Below are 22,690 nucleotides of genomic sequence, written 5' to 3'. Positions count from 1 at the left end.
TATGCATAACGAAACAACATTTGACAAAAGTACCTTATTTTATATTTACCTTTAACCAATATGCAATGTCCAGTTAGCTCTAAATGTGTCATTTTCATGCACGAATGAAGGTCAAATGCAATATGAGATACGCACACGTCATTGGCAGGTGAAATTCTTCGGTTTTCAAAGACTTTCATGTCAACGTTCAACGCAATGGTATAAACTGCATTATTTTTCCAAATCTTATGAAGATCAATGATGTTGTTATTATCGAAATAGAATTGACTGTGTTTAAGGGAAATGTCGGAATGTCCGATTGCATTAGCTTCTCTATATCCTGCCAGTATGATTCTATTAAACATTGCGTGACTTGAATAACGGGATGTACCAGTAGTAGTATTAGAAGCATCGCGTTCATCTGTCATGCTTGATAGCCTTTCCGCACACGATACATCCAGTCCACACAGGAATATAAACACCTGTGATATGTCGAGTGACGGTTAAGGTAGAAAGAAATACTATCATCAATACGATTCGTATTGCGGGCGATATGATACGCAGCGAGGGATTCCTGCATGCTCAATAGGATAAACATACATGATGACTATGATCGCAGTGCAGATGCAGTTCGTTGCGCCGATAAAATTCCTGATTTGAATGCAAAGCAATTGATTTCATCAATCTTGAATTTATTCAATTCTGTAATGCTAAATATTATTGAATTTGCCTTGTCATTTACAAACAACAAATGGAAGGCCATTTCAGCAAGACGATTCAGGAGTTCTAAATTTGGCTCTATGTATTCAGTCGGTGTGAAGAACGGAAAGATGGGCTGTTTAAATGTACACGTATTACTGTTTGCTTTCTTAAACAGACTTTCCAGTAAGAGAATGTATATTTCACATTTAGAGCCTTTGAACTCTATTCCATCAGCATATGAACATACAATCACAGAAAGCATAATGGGTGATGATATCAACTTGCCGAGCTTTTGATTCCATATGTAACGCCTAAATGCGGATTGTTTATTTCAAGCTCTGCCTTAGCTACTAAGCGGCTAAGAATAATGCTGCTAAGCTCCAACGGCTCATTTATTCCTTCCATTTGCAACACTGCGTCTATGTCCGAAATCTTAACTTTACTTTCAGCCAATTTCCAAGGCCGTGTTGTTATTAACATCACAGTTTGGTTGTAAACTGATACCAATGTCGGTAGGTTGTGATGATCTCCGGGTCCGGTCCCCTCATCTACACCATCAAGTCGTACCAAGCAACGTTCACGTTTCATTATCTCATTCACTAGTCTGTACGGCTTCTCACGGTCGTCCTAGGAGAATATTAAGTCTATAATTTGTTCTTTAATCATGGTATATACGTCAACTTGTTTTACAGAATTTCTCAATGTAATATAGAACACGAACATATAGTCTTGAAGAATATATTTGAGCTGTTATTAGTATGACCAATAGCCTCGCTGTAGGCTGACGAGTCACTATCTTCTGATGAAGAATCAAATAACCAAGAAATATTAAGATTCTTCCGTAGTTTCAAATGATGCCCAAGACATATTCGAGTGGTCAGTAGTAACAGAAGATGCAGTAGACGTATCCGAGTCGTCATTAGATGCAGGAGATGAACATTGCATATTCGATTTTACATGACACATTGATAATGCGCTAAACTTGGTTCGATTGATTAATTTATGTTCAGCATAGTATGAGAAATCACCTAAATTCCAAAACATTGTAGTATGTTTTTTCATCTCTCTCTCTCTCTCTCTCTCTCTCTTGGTTAAAATACCCAATTTAATGAGCTGTATGCATGTCTGTTTACGTATATCATTTCCTGTAAGTCCTACCCGTCCTATGTTTAGCCTTGTAAAAAACAACATTATTCACAACATATGTCTAATTAATAATGCATTCATCATAGCGATTTGCAATTGTCTTCGTTGATTTCATAAACCATGCCGAGATAAAACATGCAGTTTCTATCTGCATTGTCGACGGTAAAGTTATTATTTTATAATGCGCGTAGTTCTAAGTGTGTGATAATTATTTTTTTGAACAGACTAACAAAGTAACATTTTTTAAACAATGTTATCATCATCATTGTAATCATCACTCCATCATCACAATCATCATCATGTTCATTATAATAATAATTATCATCGTCATCATCATCGGCATCATCATCGTCATCATCATCATCATCATCATCATAAGTAGAAGCATTATCGAAAGATAGTTTACAAAAACATCATCGCAATCAAGCTAAGAAACATTATAACTGCCTACACAGACAACAACAACACTGTTTAACTATTGAATGGTGTTTAATAATCTTTAGTATTATACAATATAAGCAACAAAAAGCTCACACAATTAATAAACAATCCGAAACAACCGATTACTCGTAATTAATTCGAAACAAGGGCTGTTTGTCAAACATGCATGCCCCCAATATGGGCTGTCAGTTGTAGTGGCAGCCATGGTGTGAATACGTTTTATGTCACTGTGACCTTTGACCTAGTGACCTGAAAATCAATAGGGGTCATCTGCGAGTCATGATCAATGTACCTATGAAGTTTCATGATCCTTGGCGTAAGCGTTGTTGAGTTATCATCCGGAAACCATTTTTCTAAGTTGAGTCACCGTGACTTTTATCTTTGACCTAGTGACTTGAAAATCAATAGGGATCATCTGTGAATTATGATTAATGTACCTATGAAGTTTCATGATCCTAGGCATAAGCGTTCTTGAATTATCATCCGGAAACCATTTTACTGTTTCGGGTCACCGTGACCTTGACCTTTGACTTGAAGATCAATAGGGTCATCTGCGAGTCCTGATCAATGTACCTATGAAGTTTCGTGATCCTAGGTGTAAGCATTCTTGAATTATCATCCGGAAACGATTTTAATGTTTCAGGTCACAGTGACCTTGACCTTTGACCTGAAAATCAATAGCGGTTATCTGCGAGTCTTGATCAATGTACCTATGAAGTTTCATGATCCTAGGCGTAAGCGTTCTTGAGTTATCAGCCGTAAACCATTTTACTATTTCGGTTCACCGTGACCTTGACCTTTGAACTAGTGACCTCAAAATCAATAGGGGTCATCTGTGAGTCATGATCAACGTATCTATGAAGTTTCATGATCCTAGGCGTAAGCGTTCTTGAGTTATCATCCGGAAACCATTTTACTATTTTGGGCCACCGTGACCTTGACCTTTGACCTAGTGACCTCAAATTCAATAGGAGTCATCTGCAAGTCATGGTCAATGTACCTTTGAAGTTTCATGATCCTAGGCCTAAAGTGTTCTTGAGATATCATCCGGAAACCATTTTATTATTTTGAGTCACTGTGACCTTGACCTTTGACCTAGTGACATGAAAATCAATAAGGGTCATCTGCCAGACACGGTCAATCTACCTATGAAGTTTCTTGATCCTATGCCAAAGCATTCTTGAGTTATCATCGGGAAACTGGTGGACGGACCGACCGACGGACCGACCAACATGAGCAAAACAATATACCCCCTCTTCTTCGAAGGGGGGCATAATAATTATATGTCAAATGAACATATGTGAGAAAATGCATCTAAACTGTTGAATCTATATACATTTTACAAATAAATACTTTCATTTTGTTATTTTCATTGAAACGTAAATTTTATTGACCATTTATTGAGAGCATAGTTATTTCAGACGATCAAAACGACACGCCCTTTGCACACAAACAAATATACACACATTTATATCTAAAATATTAACTAATCAAGTTGTGTTAATTATAAAGAAAAAAACGGAAATCATAACTGAAAAATCATGCAATAGTAATAGATGAAGTCTACTGCTTTGAGTATATTGCGGAATAAATGTACAGTTAATTGCGCATACTTTTACGCGCATGTGAAAAACTGAATCAAACTCTTAAATTATATAATTCCTCAGCACAAAAGATAGCATTGAATTAAGCTATGTACACATTAATGCCATGTACACAAAACGTTATCTCAATGTAATTAAAAGTCTTATTGCATTTAGTAGTGTGATACTTGCTGTGTAGCAAAAAGAAACATCGCCTAATCTTTTTTCGTGTATTTGAACTCATGAATCTGAAGTTATTTATAATTTCGGAGCTTAATTGACGTGATTTTGTTTATTAAAACATTCCATCAATTGAACAGCAAAGCTCGTGCGAATGTGTATCTTTTAAAGATGGATGTATATTTAAAATATGAATTTGTCATTGAATGTCACCACAAATTAGACCGAGATCATTTTAAAATCGAAATATTATTTTTCTTCTCTATTGTTTTGTCAAAAAACACAAGTGGTATATTCAACAACACAGTATGAAAGCATAATGCTTTAGCTTAATTGCATGCATGAAACAAAAAACAACATATAATTTTGACAAGCAGTGTCAACAAATTTTCGATGATTACAAAGTGCCACATGCACTTCAGGACATTAAAAACAATTGATTTATACTAATACAATGCCTAACAACAACAAACACATGTAAACGCATTTATGACATTGAGTCTGGACGTATACAAAGTCGATTAATTTTCATTCATACAATCAAAGAATCTTTAACAAACATCAGCTTTAACTCTAAGGTCATCGTGGGCAGTGTCATCAACGCCAACAATGTCACATACAGACATGGCAAAACAGGCAAAAACAGCCAGACTCTTCAAAGTTTTGGATTTGACACGCACTGTGCAAAAAACGCAAATAAAAATACTTTATATGTATTTCAATAATCCGAGTGTATTGAAGTCTGTAGAAAGGAAGACAATCGAAACGATGATGCAATGCACTCTTTATAGGTAAAGTCAACGGAATGAAAAGTGTACAGTTAAATACTCATGCTTCAACGCGTACTACTTAAATTGTAACACCGTGTTTGAAATTATTTATTGCATGAAAACAAAGACAAGCTTTAAATTAAAACATATAACATAACATTTACACAAAATATATACGTAATGTGATAATGCCGTTTTATTGCGTTTAGTAGTAAGACACGAAGCATCGCTGCCTATGTATCTTGATTTTAATAAATACATATCAAATAGTTTACTATTTAGGAGAGAAATTTCCGTCATTTTGTTCATTTTAAGAGGCCATTATTGTTACAGAAAAACTCCGGCGAATGAATCTCTTTTAAAGATGTGTGGAACAGAATCGTATACGTGCCATTTGACTTGATACAAATAAGTTCAGATCGTTATAAAATAGAAACATTGTTGTTTCCACTATATTTGCTTGCCAAATAACACTTGTCGGAAATGCAACAACACACTTTGCATAATGTTATAGCTAAAGTGCATGAATAGAATGAACACAACATCAGTGAACGCATAATGTAAAATAAGTTTCGATTTTTACAAAGTATTACAAACACTATAACGATTCAATAACACTAGTTTCATATTAATTAAATGTCAAACAACAACACACACTTATTTATAAGAATGAGTCTGGATTTATCTGAAGTCCAATTGAAATTCGACTATATTTGAATCTTTCCATTAATTTAGCGAATATGTCATATGCATAATCTTTAATGCTTAAGTCACAGTGAGCAGGGTAATGTACCGGCATGGTAGAATTAGATTCAGATTCATATGTTCTGAATTTTTTAACTACAACATTCGGCCGAGAAACCAGTTCCTGTTGAACTAGAATGTATTCCTGGAGTAGGATTTGTTCTGGGGGATCAATACTTGAAGCACAACCGATTTCTAGCTCAATATCAATTGCATGCGGACATGCTGCCAGTCTGCCCACAAGGTCCCGTAATTCCGAGGGAAGCAATTTTTTAGAGTAGATATTCAAATACTTCAATGATCGCGGTACCTGCAGCGCAATGTATGTATTCAAATGTAGTGTAAGCGTCTCAAGCTGTGAAAGTGATAATAGCCACTGAGACAACGACTCTTCATGATCCACTCTCAAACCTCTCTTTTCGCCACTCAGACTCAGTCTCTTGATGTGCAGACCATTCAGAACCTCACACAGGCCAGGGCTGTCTGTTTTGGCGATAATACTAAGTGTGTCCAGCTGTGTGAGCGGTAATAGCGAATTCTTAATAGACTCGCATACTTTAGATTACAATCTCTTTACTTGCTACCCAAACTCATACTCATACTCCTAATATTAAGTGGGTCTAGCTTTGTGAGCGATGACAGCCACTGTTCCAAAGACTCCTCATACTTCCTTTCAAAACCTCCATCAATACCTCGAAGTCTCAGACTTTTGATACTCAGACCCTGGAGAGCCTCCCGCAGACCAGGACTGTCGTTATCCACACTAATACTTAGTGTTTCCAGCTCTTTGAGCGATAATATCAACTGCTTCAGAGACGTCGCATACTTCAGTCCAAATCCTTCATTCTTACTCAGATTCAAACTCAGACTCTTGATATTCAGACTCTGGAAAACCACCCGCATATTAGGATTGTGTGCATTCACATCAACAGTTAGTGTATTCAGCTCTTTGAGCGATACTATCAACTGTTTCAGAGACGTCGCATACTTCTCTTCAAAATTTAATCTGAAGCAACTCAGCCTCAGACTCTTTATACTAAGACCCTGGATAGCCTCCCACAGAACAGTGTTCGAATATGCTTCTATCACACTAACATCAAGTGTTTCCAGCTGTTTAAGCGATGATATCGACTTCTTCAGAGACGTCGCATTCTTAAATTCAATAATTTGGCCACTCAGACTCAGACTCTTGATACTCAGACCCTGGAGAGCCTCCCACAAACCAGGAGTGTCATCATACACATCAACATTAAGTGTTTCCAGCTGTTTGAGCGATAATATCGACTGCTTCAGAGACTTCGCATTCTTCACTGTCAAACCATGGTCAAAACCACTCCAGAGGCCACTCAGACTCAGACTCTTGATACCTAAACCATGAAGAGCCTCCCACAGAGCACGATTGCATTCGTCCACATCAATACTAAGCATTTCTAGCTGTTTAAGCGAGGCTAGCGACTGAGACAACGACTCTGCATGATTCGCTCCTCTGATATGTAGATTCAGACTCTTAATATTCAAACCGTGAAGAGTCTTCCACTGATCAGGTGTGTCATAATCCACTACAATACTAAGTTTGTCCAGATGTGAGAGCAATACAAGCGTCTGAGACAACGACTCTTTATGATTTTCTCGAAAAGCTTTACAACGATCATCCAGACTCAGACTATTGATATTCAGACCATTGAGGGCATTCCACAATTTGTCATCAAGTAAGGACACTGCTATTTTTTTATTTTCTGTTGTTATTTTTAAATCGCCAGTATTAAATAATGTGCTGACTGCGCCCTTTACGCAGGACGTTATTTCACAGTAAATCAGCTCAAACTGCACCTGATGATCAAGTGTCAGCAGACTGCTGAGTAGACTGCATAGCAACGTATAGGAACATTTGACACCCTCTAATCTAATATATTCTATAGAGGGCAGTGCTGTGCACTGGCTTGGATCGGTACTGATTTGAACAATCCAGACTGGAAATTCCAATGAGGTCACACTGGCAGAATCTGAAAACAAAACAAAATAAAAAAGTGAATATTTAGTGAATATGATCACATTACTTGTATATTTACAAATTAAAACATTGACATTAATCAATCATCAGATCATATTCCAATACCTCTAAATATGAAGCATTAAAGTGGTGCCGTTTGTTTTGATATTTTCAATTGCATTAATCTTATTGTTCGAATGGTTCACTCAAATTATTAATACATATACGTTTAGCATATGTGTACTCAAGTGTTATATTTACACTGTGTTGTATACTATATTAATTTAAATTATATATGTACTTGTTGATATAAATATTGAAATTCTATATCACTGCATTTGTCGTATGATATACATATTTTTATTATAGCACATTTCCTTATCTTTATACACAAATAAAAGACAATCATGGGTTTATATCTTAACACCTCAAAACAATTTTCGCCCCTATAGTTTGTATAGTTGACATACAAAATAAAATAATTCCCATAAAATAAGAGAAAATAAGAAAATTTATAGTAAAATGCCAATCATCAAACATAACAACAAAGCTTTGTTTTAAAAAACAGGGACAAAGGCCTCAAGGCGCTCTAGTCTACAGGGAAAATATAGTGACCTGAAAATCAATAGGGGTCAACTGAGTTTCATGATCCTAGGCATAAGCGTTCTTGAGTAATCATCCGGAAACCATTTTACCATTTCGGGTCACCGTGACCTTGACCTTTGACCTAGTGACCTGAAAATCAATAGGGGTCATCTGCGAGTCATGATCAATGCACTTATGAAGTTTCATGATCCTAGGCATAAGCGTTCTTGAGTTATCATCCGGAAACCATTTTACTATTTCGGGTCACCTTGACCTTTGACCTAGTGACCTGAAAATCAATAGGGGTCATCTGCCGGGCATTATCAATCTACCTACGAAGTTTTATGATCCTAGGCAAAAGCATTCTTGAGTTATCATCCGGAAACTATTTTACTATTTCGGGTCACCGTGACCTTGACCTTTGACCTAGTGACCTGAAAATCGATAGGGGTCATCTGCGAGTCATGATCAATCTGCCTATCAAGTTTCATGATCCTAGGCCTAAGCGTTCTTGAGTTATCATCCGGAAACCATTTTACTATTTCCAGGCTTTCTACTGCCTCTCCACAAAAAACTGGGGCAAAAGTAGGGCAAGATTTTAGCAAAAAGTAGGGCAAAGTAGGGATTTTTACTGTTAAAAAGTAGGGCTAAATAAGAAAATTATTACCATTTTTTAGCTGAAATTAGAGTTAAATTGATACATATCCTAGTCCATCTAATGCTGTGAGAATGCCTTGTTCTGCCCATCCTTGAAATACAGGCACCTGAAATTTTTATCTCTCATTTAACAATTTACACAATGGAATACAATAATGAACATGGCATTCAAAACATACACTGTAAATCTTATAAAGCCGTGGTGTAATGGATATGGTGCCCGCCTAGCAACCGGGATGTCACGGGTTCGATCCCCACCGTGGGAGCGTTCTTTAGATCTCCCCCAAAGACACCAAGTACTGGTTCTAGGCCCAGGAAACGGACTCGAGAGCGTTTATATAAGCCTAAGGCTTTCGATGCAATCGAGCTAAAATAAATAGGTTTAAACTAAACTAATCTTATAAAGCTAAGTACAAAAGCCCTTAGTATTAACCCTTTTGTCCATGAATATGTACCAAACTTCACCCGCTATAAATATATAAGTATTCTTGCACTAGTACTAAAACAAAGAATGTTCTCCCCACAAGCAATAGTGAAGAATTATATTTTTATTATAATTGCATAAACAAACAGAGACTAAAGTCTATTCTGTTTGCAAAGGTATTAAAATTAGTATACAAGGAGTATAAAAGGTTAAAGTAAAATTAGTTTCAAAGCATACATGTTAGTAAGTGTTAGAGCTAAACAGATACTACATAAGCAATGGGTATTGGCGTGTACCATTGTGTGTTGTATCCATGAAAATAAGCAGTAAGAAAACATAATTGATTGCAAGGTTACATTAATGCAAAAAGTATGCAAAAAAACACAAGCTTAGCATTTAATATACATAAAAAGCAATCTACGACACAATGAGGTGGAATAGGATATGCACCCTTCAATACACTCGCCAAACATTTAAGTAATATACTCAGTTAGTTATAGGCCTACAATATCTACATGAACCATATTATTTGCCTGAGATACGTCTTTTCTCTTTTTGAGAATAACTGGCAATTAATTTGCTCTTTTTGCTTTCAATCTCATTTGTCTTGATAGCATCTTTGTGTTTCTGGCCCTGGGTGTGGTTCAGTGTTTGTGTTGCACCAGTATTTCCACACTGTAAAGTTTTGTTACAAAGAAATCAGTTTTCTTACAAAGAAATCAGTAACTAGCAAAGTCAGAGGAAGAGTCCTTTTCACACCAAGTATTTAGTTGATATCCATAACAGTCAGTTTTCCCAAGCCAGGAAGCATTAAATTTGGTTTTTCCATGTGGCATTATAGCTGGTTAGCATTGACTAGCATGCAGGAGAACTTATGCATCTAATACCTGTAATGACAGTTAGCTAAATAAACATGCACAGGCAGACAAGCTACAAGATGCTAGTGAACTGATGTCAACATTATTTGTTTGCAAGTTGATATTTTTGCTATTAAGAGCAAGATCACCTGTTCGCTAATTAACTCAATAAGAAACAAACTGTATTAATAAGGAAACCAACCTTGATCTTCTGTCAAAATCACAAAATAATCAGTTCCCTAAATCATCCACACTTAAAGCACTTGAAACAATATTGACAAGTACACTAAGCACCTGCAACAATTATTAAGAGTGGTTACGAGTAATTTTTATGCTAGTGAAACTGACTAGTTATAGTACTAAAACAAATTTTTCTAGTAAAATTCATTTTAATTAGTAATTACTTACCTGATATCATATGCTATTTACTCCGATAGGATCGTAATTTATCCGGAATTTTTCGTCCGAGGAATCCCACACTTTTTGAGAAACCCGTCTAGTAGGACAGAGCGGTCACATAGTGCCGTGTAGCCGCACAACCAAAACGGGACATTACCCATAATCCACTCTTATTCCAATAAAAAATATGAAATATTAGACCAAGAGCCGGGTGGGAGGTGGGACTTACCGATATCAGGTAAGTAATTACTAATTAAAATGAATTTTACTAGAAAAATTTGTTTTAATAGCTTAATTACGTTACCTGATATCATATGCTGAATTTGCAGCTGAGGCGGGAAGGTTCGCGAAAATCTCCCCATCACAGCGGAACCCATATCTCGGGTTCTCAGCTAATCTTGGTTATTACGGTATTAACTTAATTCACGGATAAGCGTAATATACCTATGCCGTAGAAGATACTACCGTTTGTGCAACCACAAGGGGGCCCAACAAATATAAGTTGTCCTGTTGGCACTCCAGAGAACGAAGATAAAAAGATGAAAAAGTAGTCTGATTCCTCCAGAAAGCAGCTTGAAGCACGTCAGAGAGTGGGGTATGATTAATATATGCCCACGAAGCCGACATTGCTCGTAATTCATGCGGTCTAATCTTAAAAAGGGATGAATCCCTTGAAGAAAGAGAAGAGTAAGCCCTTTTTAAAGTCGAGGCTACCCAACGGGAAATAGAAGACGCAGACACATCACCCCCCCCCCCTTTTAAGGGAATGAAGAGTCTCTTACGAGAACCTCGAATAGACTTAACTCTACTAAGATAGAACTTCAAAGACCTGACAGGGCAGAGGAGTCTATCTTCATCTTCATTACCACAAGTTCTAGAAAGACTTGGGACCTTGAAGGGTTTAGAAGCCATAGAGGGGAGTTGATTTTTAGCAAGGAATCCTGGCTGACACAACAAGGTGACAGAGCCATCGGAGGAATCAAAACGAAGATGGCTTTCTTCGATAGAAAGAGCATGAATTTCACTTCTACGTTTAGATGAAGCCATGGTAAGAAGGAAAACGGTCTTCCAGGTTAGGAACTGTAAAGAAGCCTGATTAAGGGGTTCATAGGGAGCTTTGATAAGCGATCCAAGAACACAAGCCAAATTTCATTTGGGGGTAAGAGAACGAGACACAGGACGTTTAAGTTCCATGGCTCGGATCAGTTCCGAAATGGCTGGGTCAGAACAGACTTGTGATGACTTACGAAAAGCCAAGGTATGCGAAAGCACAGATCTGTATCCTTTGATGGAGCTAAGAGAAAGTTTCTTATCATCAAAGAGATAGATTAGAAAATCCGCTATGCGTCTAGCAGAGGGATTGAGGGGATCAATTTTCCCTCGAACACACCAATTAGAGAAGAGTTTCCAGCGAGCATCATAGACTGCTCTGGTGGACTTTCTCCTTGCAGAGGCAACGAGCATTGAAGCCCTGACAGAAAAGCGTTTCTTCTGCAGGGATTGCCTGATAACGGCCAGACGTGTAAGTGGAACATGTCTGGATCCATGTGAAGTCTGCCTCTCTGAGATAGGATATCTGACCTGTGCGGGAGTTCCCTGGGAAATTCGCACAGGAGACCGAGAAGGTCGTTGAACCAGGATCTCCTGGGCCACCAAGGGGCTATCAGGAGGATCCGGCAAGAGCTCACCCTGATTTTCCCTAAGATTTGGGGAATTAGAATGGGTGGGGGATAAGCGTAAGCGTCCAGTTGATCCCAATCGAACGAAAGCGCGTCTACCGCCCACGCTGCTGGTTCGTACACTGGACTCACATACAGAGGAAGTCTGTGGTTGTCTCTGGTCGCAAACAGGTCGACCAGTGGATAACCGAATGTGATGAATATCTGATTGGCCACTTCCTGATGAAGTGTCCACTCCAATGGAAGTAACTGGTGTTTGCGAGACAAACCGTCCGCCAGGGCGTTGAGACGACCTGGTATGTGTTTGGACAAGAGAGAGACGTTTAGACTCTTGCAAAGAACAAGTAATTTCATTGTTTCCAGATACAGGGAGTGAGAGTGTGTCCCGCCCTGTTTCTGGATGTAAGCCACGACTGATGTGTTGTCTGTCGATACCATCACACAGGAGTCCCGAAGATGTGATTGGAATTGAGAAACAGCTAGAAAGACTGCTCGCATTTCGAGATTGTTTATGTGCAGGAGAGACTCCTGAGGAGACCACAATCCTGATAATGTTAGGCTGCTGGGTTCCAGGTGAGCGCCCCAACCTTCCATGCTCGCATCCGTTATGAGATGTAGACGGTTGCGGGGGAAGAAGCGGTACTCCTGCCAACAGGGTCTCCTCGTCTAGCCACCATTGAAGGTGGGGGACTAAGGACGGAAGGATGGGAATCTGTGTTAGCAGATTGTCTGGAGACCATTTCCATCGAGCTGAGAGATAGTGCTGAAGAGGACGTAAGAAGAGACGTCCCAACTGCACGAAGTCTGCTACAGAGCTCAGGATACCGTTGAGTGAGAGGAAATCTTGAGCTGTGATATGAGATTGGGACAGCACCCATCTGACCTTCAAAAGGAGGTCTGATATACGTTGTGGTGAGACCCTGACCCGATTGATGTGGGTCAGAAAATTCATTCCCACGAATATGAAATCCTGAGAGGGAATGAGGTCTGACTTGGTTACATTGAGAAGGAGTCCTAAAGAGAGGAGCTCCTTCCAAGAGAACTCTAGGTGTAGCAGAAGCAGTTGACGATCGAGCTGGTGTAAGAGCCAATCGTCGAAATACTGAAGCAGTTGAACCCCGTGTAATCGGAGGTGAGCGCTCACTGCAGCCATGAGTTTGGTGAAAACTCGTGGAGCCGTGGCCAATCCAAAGGGCATCGCCCGAAACTGGTAGACCTGGCCTCGAAAGGAGAAGCGCAGGTACTTTCGGTAGTTGGGATGGATAGGAACATGGAAGTATGCATCTTCCAGGTCCAAGGAAACCCCCCATTGCATGGGTTTAATGGAGCGCCGAATGAAGGCAGGAGTCTCCATCTTGAAAGTAGGTTTGACTAGAAACGTGTTGAACACTTTTAAGTCTATGACTGGTCTCCAGGAGCCGCTTTTCTTTTGAACAAGGAATAGGCGACTGTAAAATCCTGGAGAACAAGGGTCGTGAACCCTTTCTACCGCCTGTTTTTCCAGGAGTCCGAGAATGGAGTCTGGAAGTTGTGGATGCGGAGATACCAGATCTATTTGGACGCGAGAGAGTGGGGGCCTTTTTTTGAATTGAAAAGTGAGGCCTTGTGTGACAAGAGAATGAACCCACGCGTCCGAAGTTATTTGGAGCCATCGATTTGCGAAGTGCATAAGTCTGGCCCCGACTGATACCTCCGGCATCAGAGGTTGTGGCGGTAGAAAGGGGTATGACCTAGGGCTGACCTTTAGGAGGTCCACCCTTGCCGGAAGAAGGATTAAATGACTTCTTGTCCGCATTGGGTTTGCCCTTACTCCATTTTTGTTTTACAGAAGGCTTCCGATAGGAAGTTGTTCTGTTCTGAAAAGGAGGCCTATTAGTGGGCTGACGTGGAGCAGACGGACGCTTAGTAGGGAAACTGTCCCTTTTAGCGTTCTTGGCCGGTGGGGCTCCTGGGGGCTTAGAAGCAGGGCGCTTAAAAACCACAGGGCGCTGGCCAGAGTTGCTCCTAGCTTAAGAGGCATGTATCTGATCTTCATGATCAGCAGTAAGTGCCGACTGTATCCTCCCTCCGAAAAGAGACTCTGCTGTTAGTGGAGCAGTTCGAAGGGAGTTTTCGCCTGTTTCCAAAAGGAAATTATTGGGCAAGGAAGAGAGGATGAGGTCTCTCCGAAGCCTTAACATCTCAGACATAGAAGACGCAGCATTGTGAGATAAACACTGCATAGTACGTGAAAGATGTATTAACAAGGCCCGGAGCTCCTCTGGGATTGAATCAGAGAGCTCCCAAACCAAGTCTAAGGTTGTGGCTGCCATGAGATCTAGCTGGTTAGCCAGACCTATGGAACGGCGTTCTCTCAGCTCCCAATTTTCCAACAGGGAAAGAGGGACTGATGTATGGGTAGATGATGAAGGCATTGTAAGTGACAGCTTACTAATGTCAGCATCAGGAACCGGAAGTTTGGAAAGGTCCAAACCGGTAGCAGGATCTGGTACCGGGGCCTTATAACTTTTCCCGCCGTCCATCTGTTTAGGCTCCGTCAGCTCCTTAGGGGCTTTCCATGGAGATGGCGAAGGCTTATTAGCTGGTTCAAGTGACTGGAAAACAGCCATTGTGGAAGAGCCAATAGGAAGGCGTAGATCCACTCGGGAAGTAGCCTTACTTATCCTGCTGGGCTCTCGTCTGCGTGCTACCTGTTCTGTAACGGTAACTGCAGATCCTGTGAGAGACAAGGAAGGGCGGGGGCAGAAGTCCTCATCTAAGGTATTGAACATAAGTTTGTATACCTGATTGATGGAGGCCAAATAATAAAGTTCGGCCTCATTAGACTCCGAACCCACCTCAATCGAACCATATGCGGGAGCATTGGATTGATTGAAACCGGTGGATATAGGAGAAGGAATAATAGATTCATTCGCTTCTATCATGAGAGAATCGTTTTTCGGCACCATCAAAGATATAGCTGGTGAGTTAGGTCTCTCAGAGATCAAGTCAGCAGACTCACTTTGAATACCAGAGGTCGCTGGTAAAGGATCAGTCGAAAATGGGACAAAGATTCCCGGCGACTGTTGGATCCACAAAGTATTGGGATTTGATGGTGTAGCGGCAGCCCGGGGTATACTTCTATGCAATGTGGAAGAGACCCGTGAGGCTGAAAACGCAGCCGAAGTGGTTAGATTAACCCCTGTACCTTGAGCCTGATATGTATGCAAACTAGTGTTTGAATACAAGTTATGCTCAGTGGTTGTAGGAACGGCTGAAGTGTGTGTTGAGGCCAACATAGAGGCCGACACACGTGGAAGGGTGTCAATAGATTCCTCAGAGAAGGATCGACTAGGGGACCTAGGAGTCCGAGAGCGCCTAATAGAGGAATGTCTATGTCCCTTATCCCTGCGACGCCGAGACACTGTTTGGAGGCGCTGGGAATGATGTTTCCTGATCGAACGTCTCCCCGAGCGCTGGCGTGATCGCTCTTTATGAGGCAATCTACGCCGAGAAACACTCGGTGAGCGTGAACGACGTCCCCTCCGGTAATGATGAGGGCTATTTGAAGTAGAGGATGAGTCATACGACGACGAGCCCGAGGTGGAGGAGTAGTCAGAAACATCAGACACTACACGTTTACGTCTGTGACTCAGAGTAGAAACGCGGCTGCGTCTACCTTTTTGGAGTACTGACAAGGTAGTGTCAACATCTACGGTGACCGGAACGGTCTGTGGCACAGACCGAAACCCGGTGACCGGATCGGTCATTACATGACCGGTGACCAGACCGGTCAATGAACGGTGCCCGGTGACCGGACCGGTCACAGCATGACCGGTGACCGGACCGCTCACAGCATGACCGGTGACCGGACCGGTTACCGGACCGGTCATAGCATGACCGGTGACCGGACAGGTCAGTGACCGGTGACCGGTCAGAGCATGACTGGTGACCGGACCGGTCAATGTTGACCGGTGACCGGTGCCCGGTGAAGTCTCCGGACCGGTCAACTGGTCATTCCCGATGAATGGACCGGGCAAATTTTGTCCGGTGTCGTCACGGGGTAGGGACCGATGCCTGGCAGCTACTGGTGGCATATGGTCAAGATCGTGTGGTGAAAAGTCCCGACACACGGAACTTTTCCTACGTTGATCTGATGCCGAGTCATTCAAATGGTCATTCCCGATGAACGGACCGGGCAAATTTTGTCCAGTTTCGTCACGGGGTAGGGACCGATGCCTGGCAGCTACTGGTGTAGTATGGTCAAGATCCTGTGGTGAAAAGTCCCGACACACGGAACTTTCCCTACTTTGATCTGAACTATTCTTGTTGCGTCCACGACTCTTGAAGGGTCGACGCTTAATGGCCCAGGTATCAGCAGACCAATGCTCACAGAAAGGGCAGCAGTTATCCTGGGTACATCCTGAACACGACAGGCAGCTACCATGGTTGTCCCATGCTGCCTTTGTGTGTCCACATGAGCCACGTGTTTGAGGCATACTTTGCCTTGAACAAACAAACAAATACACAAAACGATACAGAAATACACGGATATATATACGGAGAATGTTTTAAAACAATACAAAACTTCTCTATTCTGTTAAACAGAAGAATCCAGCGAAACAGAAGCAACAATTAAGTTTATAACAAAATGTCGGCCTTTGTATATCGCCATCCGGAATAAGAGTGAATTATGGGTAATGTCCCGTTTTGGTTGTGCGGCTACACGGCACTATGTGACCGCTCTGTCCTACTAGACGGGTTTCTCAAAAAGTGTGGGATTCCTCAGACGAAAAATTCCGGATAAATTACGATCCTATCGGAGTAAATAGCATATGATATCAGGTAACGTAATTAAGCTATTAAAATTGACATTGTATGGATCTAAGTTGTTAGTATGTTACTGCTGCAACATAGTATTGACACAAAGCAAATCAAGGCTGGTCAAAGCAGTTGGTCAATCCAGTGTCTTATATCAAATTACAAATGCCACTGTGTTAATCAAATTCTAATTTTAAAGTAGATGTGTGTCCATAGGACACAGATGCCCCAACAAATGGCTCTGTCACAAACATTCCTATAGTTTGCTAAATTAGGGGTCATAACTCTGTAGATATCTGATACACTTGCATCAAAATACTCAGGTATACAAGTTCAAATGCTGACAACTATTCACAGAAAGATGGCTCTAGCAGTTATACTTTTCAGCGACACAAACTTTGGGCTATGGACAGCCAGATGGACAGAGAGACAAACAATGGCAAATCACCCCCTCCCTTTTTGTGGGGTCATACAAAATTGTTTATGATTAATATGACAGTTAGGGAAAGCAAGCTTTACATATAAACTTAAATGTATTTTGTAAGAAAGGAAAGCAGAATCTGCAATAACAAATTTAACCCATAAGGTTTAAAACACAGCATGGAATTTGTAGGTTCCCTCAGCTAGTTCCATCATTGGGAAAAAAAGAAACTTGGTAGTGTAAAGTCTAGATGAAGCGTGCATATCTGTCACCTCTATTTCAAGAAGCACATATGTTATGATTAAATAGAACATACATATATTTTCACAGTGTAAAAAGATATTATCTTACCTAAAGACATCTGTACTGGTCAATTGCCAAGGGACCATGGTGCATTCAAGGATGGACATCACAAGGTGATCCCCCAAACACATCTGCACTGGACTCATTACAAAAGAGTCATAATGAATGGAAATTCTGCAAAATATCTAAAGAAGAATCATGTAAGCCTTCATTTTACAGTTTATTTATTTTACCTGCAAAATGAAAAAGTAGGGATAATAGGGCTATTTAAAAAAAAAGTAGGGAAAAGTAGGGTTAAGAAAAAAAAGTAGGGAAAAGTAGGAAAAGTAGGGACCAGTAGAAAGCCTGTATTTCGGGTCACTGTGACCTTGACCTTTGACCTAGTCACCTGAAAATCAATAGGGGTCATCTGCTAGTCATGATCAATCTACCTATCAAGTTTCATGATCCTAGGCCTAAGCATTCTTGAGTTATCATCCGGGAACTATTTTACTATTTCGAGTCACCGTGACCTTTGACCTAGTGACCTCAAAATCAATAGGGGTCATCTGTGAGTCATGATCAATGTACCTATGAAGTTTCATGTTCCTAGGCCCAAGCGTTCTTGAGTTATCATCCGGAAACCACCTGGTGGACGGACCGACCGACAGACCGACATGTGCAAAGCAATATACCCCCTCTTCTTCGAAGGGGGGCATAATAAGTGGTTTTAGGTTTTTAGGTAAATTAAATATATTCATAGATTGTGGACATTTACAGACATTTTATGCCCCCCTTCGAAGAAGAGGGGGTATATAGTTTTGCTCATGTCGGTCCGTCTGTCCGTCAACATAATTATAATTTTCATTGTTTTACAGCTATTTTTAGATATATTTGGTTTCCATATTGTGACCCCCAGTTTTACCAAGGGCGACTTTTCTGAATGTTTATATCAACATATGGATTAGCTCCCCTTGAACATACATGTTATGAAATTTCAGAAATTTAATGATCGCTTTCATTTGTGTGAAGACATTTAAAACTCATAATTATAATGGCAAAGAAAGGGTGTGAAAGGAATTTTCAAGGTGTTTTATAGCCAAATTGACAACTGACCTTAAAGAGTAACCTTCACTTTTGAAGTAAGAATACATTGTACCTGAGTAACATGGGACTCATTGTCTTAAAATGGTTGACATTTGTACCCAATTCTTTTAAAATCCATCGATATACAGCAAAGTTATAAAAAAAAACTGGAAGTTTTTTTTCCACAAATCATGAAATGCACAAACTGACAGTACGAATACTTTATGCCGACATCTTCAATATGGCCAAAATAAAAGAATAATGAAACATTTATTTTACATTTGACAGCTGTGCACCTGGCTGGAGATTTTTTCACAGGAGATTTCTTTGTGGTCTCATAGTGGTCATATTTTCATGGAACCAAATCTCACTCGCCCAAGAGTGATCATTTAAACAAATGTACAAAGCAAGTATCATGAAGACTGTGCAAACTAATTGACTTCTAGTGTTCACAAGATTGTAATTAGAACTAGGTGCCAAAATATGATGTGGACGTTTGTTCTCACAAAGTTTTCTGAAAATAAAGCAATAAATGTGGTCTCTAAAATATTCACAAGCATTGAAGGTAATTTGACCTGGTTACCTGTTTTTTTTTACACTAGTTTTGAACCAGGCTCAGATATCATTGGTACTGACAAAGTTTAGTGAAAATTGGGCAATAAATGTGCCTTCAATTGTTCACAAGCTTTTTCTTTAATTTGACCAGGTGAACCAGTTTTTGAACCCATGTAAGTCAATTGTGAGTTAGGCCGAGATATGAAAGGGAAAATGCTCTGTACACGTTTCAAAAAGATATGACCATAAATGTGGAATTTTACAGTTTTCACAAGATTTTTATTATTTGATGTAATGACATTTTTAATCCCAGAAAACCCAGTAAAAAGAGATATCACTTGGACAAGTATTATAACCATGCTTGTTATTAATTGGCCTTGAAGAATTTTTCCAGAGCCACTTGCCCTGCAGGGCGAGTAGGCCTGACAATCCACTCGCCTTTCACTTTAATTTACTCGCCCTGCATTTAAAAAAATATATACCTATATTTATAGTTATGATCAACCAGAACCTTTTTAACCTATGTAACATAGTGACACTAAACTGCAAACAAATTAACTACATTATCTGATGGATTTTATTTGCTTTCCTTACGATTTCTGCACCTGTTTACTTTTCTCAATACTTTGCGCTTCTCGTTTTGATGACCTTTCTTTCTGTTCCCTGTCTCCACCACCTTGCAGATATTTTAAAATAGAACCTTTTTCCATGCCGAGTTTTTATATTTCAGACAAACTTTTACTGAAACACGCGCTTGATTGACAAATGGTTACAATTTGGTAAATTTTGGCTAAGGCTTCTGATCACAAATTATTCTGTTTATTTATAATTATTGTTTCTGTTTAGTTTTAATTAAATATAAGAAGAATAAAAATCAACCAGTAATGTATTATTTTTTTATTGATATTTACATTAAAATGAAATTTTATTCTTCACAGAATGACCAATATATTTATCTGTTTTTTTTTTAAATTTTTAATCGATTAGCTAAGAGCACTGACACCTACGAAAAGAGCGCAGCCGATTTCGAGAATTATTTTTACTGTGCCGTGTGATCTGGTTTCCAACTTGGCAAAGATATCATTGCGAACAAAAGTTCAGATCAAATTGTTTGAAGATTGGGCAATAAATGCGGCCTCTGAAGAGCTAACAATTGTTTTTCTTTAATATGACCAAGTCACCTATTCTGTGACCCCACATGACCCAGGTTTGACTTTCGCACAGATATAATACAGACACAAGAGTTCCGCGGTCGGAGATGACCGCATTAAAGCCGGATTTTTGATTTAAATGACAGGAAAGTACCTTTCGTGTTTTTGTCAATGCAATACTTAAATTACTGAAATATTGTTCAAAGGTCAAAATGAAATGTAAGTACTTTTCAAGGCATGAGCAAACCTTGTGTTATGTTTTGAATGCATGCATATACATGAACAACAATAACATTTAAGGTCACAAATATGAACTTGAATTGACAATTAGGAAAGTTTGATCTCAATTTTTTTATTAGAAAATTAGTAAGATATTGTTTGAAGTTTCCATCAATTTCATTATCAAATGTAAGAAAATAAACTTAGATGAAATAATACTATTTATTGTCATCTACTAGTGCTGGCCAACCTTCATGTCCAGTTTGAAGACTGTAAGTCCAAGCATAAGAAAGTTATACCATGAAATAAGAATTTTAACATTTTTACATTCAAGGTCACGGTGACCTTGACCTTAAAATGACCAGTGGTCATCTACTAGTTCTGGCCAACCTTCATATCAAGTTTGAAGACTCTAGGTCTAAGCATACCAAAGTATTAACAACTTTAACATATTTACATCCAAGGTCACAGTGACCTTGACCTTCAAATGAATGACCTTGAAATGACCAGTGGTCATCTAAGTGTGCTTGCAAACCTTTACGTCAAGTTTGAGATTCTAGGTCCAAGCATACCAAAGTTACAACAATTTTAACATTTTAACATTTAAGTTCACAGTGACCTTGACCTTCAAATGAATGACATTGAAATGAGCAGTGGTGATCTTCTAGTACTGGCCAACCTTTATGTCAAGTTTGAAGACTCTAGGTACAAGCATACCAAAGTTATAACATGGAATAAGAACTTTAACATTTTTACCTACCAAAGTTATAAGAACTTTAACATTTTTACATTCAAGGTCACAGTGACCTTGACCTTAGAATGAATGACCTTGAAATGACCAGTGGTCATCTAAGTGTGCTTGCAAACCTTCATGTCAAGTTTGAAGACTCTATGTCCAAGCATACCAAAGTTATAACAATTTTAACATTTTAACATTTAAGGTCACAGTGACCTTGACCTTCAAATGAATGACATTGAAATGACCAGTGGTCATCTTCTAGTACTGGCCAATCTTTATTTCAAGTTTGAAGACTCTAGGTACAAGCATACCAAAGTTATAACATGAAATAAGAACTTTAACATTTTTACATTCAAGGTCACAGTGACCTTGACCTTCAAATGAATGACCTTGAAATGTCCAGTGTACTAGTTCTGGCCAACCTTCATGTCAAGTTTCAAGACTCTAGGTCCAAGCATACCAAAGTTATAACAACTTTAACATTTTTACATTCAAGGTCACAGTGACCTTGACCTTCAAATGAATGACCTTGAAATGTCCAGTGGTTACTTACTAGTTCTGGCCAACCTTCATGTCAAGTTTCAAGACTCTAGGTCCAAGCATACCAAAGTTATAACAACTTTAACATTTTTATATTGAAGGTCACAGTGACCTTCACCTTCAAATGAATGACCTTGAAATGACCAGTGGTCATCTGTTAATCCTGGCCAACCTTCATGTCAAGTTTGAAGACTCTAGGTCCAAGCATACCAAAGTTATACCATGAAATAAGAACTTTAACATTTTTACATTCAAGGTCACAGTGACCTTGACCTTCAAATGAATGACCTTGAAATGACCAGTGGTTACTAACTAGTTATGGCCAACCTTCATGTCAAGTTTCAAGACTCTAGGTCCAAGCATACCAAAGTTATAAGAACTTTAACATTTTTTATATTGAAGGTCACAGTGACCTTGACCTTCAAATGAATGACCTTGAAATGACCAGTGGTCATCTGTTAATCCTGGCCAACCTTCATGTCAAGTTTGAAGACTCTAGGTCCAAGCATACCAAAGTTATACCATGAAATAAGAACTTTAACATTTTCGAGCACGCCGCCACCCCGCCCGCCCGCCCGCCCCCCCCGCCCGCCCGACAACATCAATCTATAAGCCGAGATTTTTTCGAAAAAAATCCGGCTAAAAATGATTGGGCACAAAATGAGGCAGCACGAGTTTTCACAATGCAGGACAAATGCTCAAGATGCACACCACATGATGGATAAAAGGCGATAACAAAAGCTCACCATGAGCTTATTGTT

The 22,690-nt window shown here is 39.6% G+C and overlaps 1 protein-coding gene across 7 annotated transcripts in view; it reads right to left on the bottom strand.

The window, feature by feature from the left end:
* LOC127846695 (NLR family CARD domain-containing protein 4-like) overlaps window positions 1-22,690 on the bottom strand; it is a 755,110-nt gene that overhangs the window by 489,813 nt on the left and 242,607 nt on the right. For 4 of the 7 annotated variants that reach the window (XM_052378176.1, XM_052378180.1, XM_052378178.1 and 1 more), the window contains one exon: window positions 2,298-7,548. In XM_052378176.1, coding sequence (XP_052234136.1) covers window positions 6,119-7,548 — 1,430 coding nt within the window. In that variant the 3' untranslated portion in view covers window positions 2,298-6,118. Of the gene's footprint in view, window positions 1-2,297; window positions 7,549-22,690 lie in introns of those variants that run through there. The other 3 variants (XR_008033618.1, XR_008033617.1, XR_008033616.1) reach the window with 2 other exon arrangements.

The sequence above is a fragment of the Dreissena polymorpha genome, chromosome 9 (genome assembly GCF_020536995.1).
Source record: "Dreissena polymorpha isolate Duluth1 chromosome 9, UMN_Dpol_1.0, whole genome shotgun sequence".
In the NCBI taxonomy this organism is placed as follows: Eukaryota; Metazoa; Mollusca; class Bivalvia; order Myida; family Dreissenidae; genus Dreissena; species Dreissena polymorpha.
The sequence above is the reverse complement of the archived record's forward strand: the minus strand, read 5'-3'. Positions and strand labels throughout refer to the sequence as shown.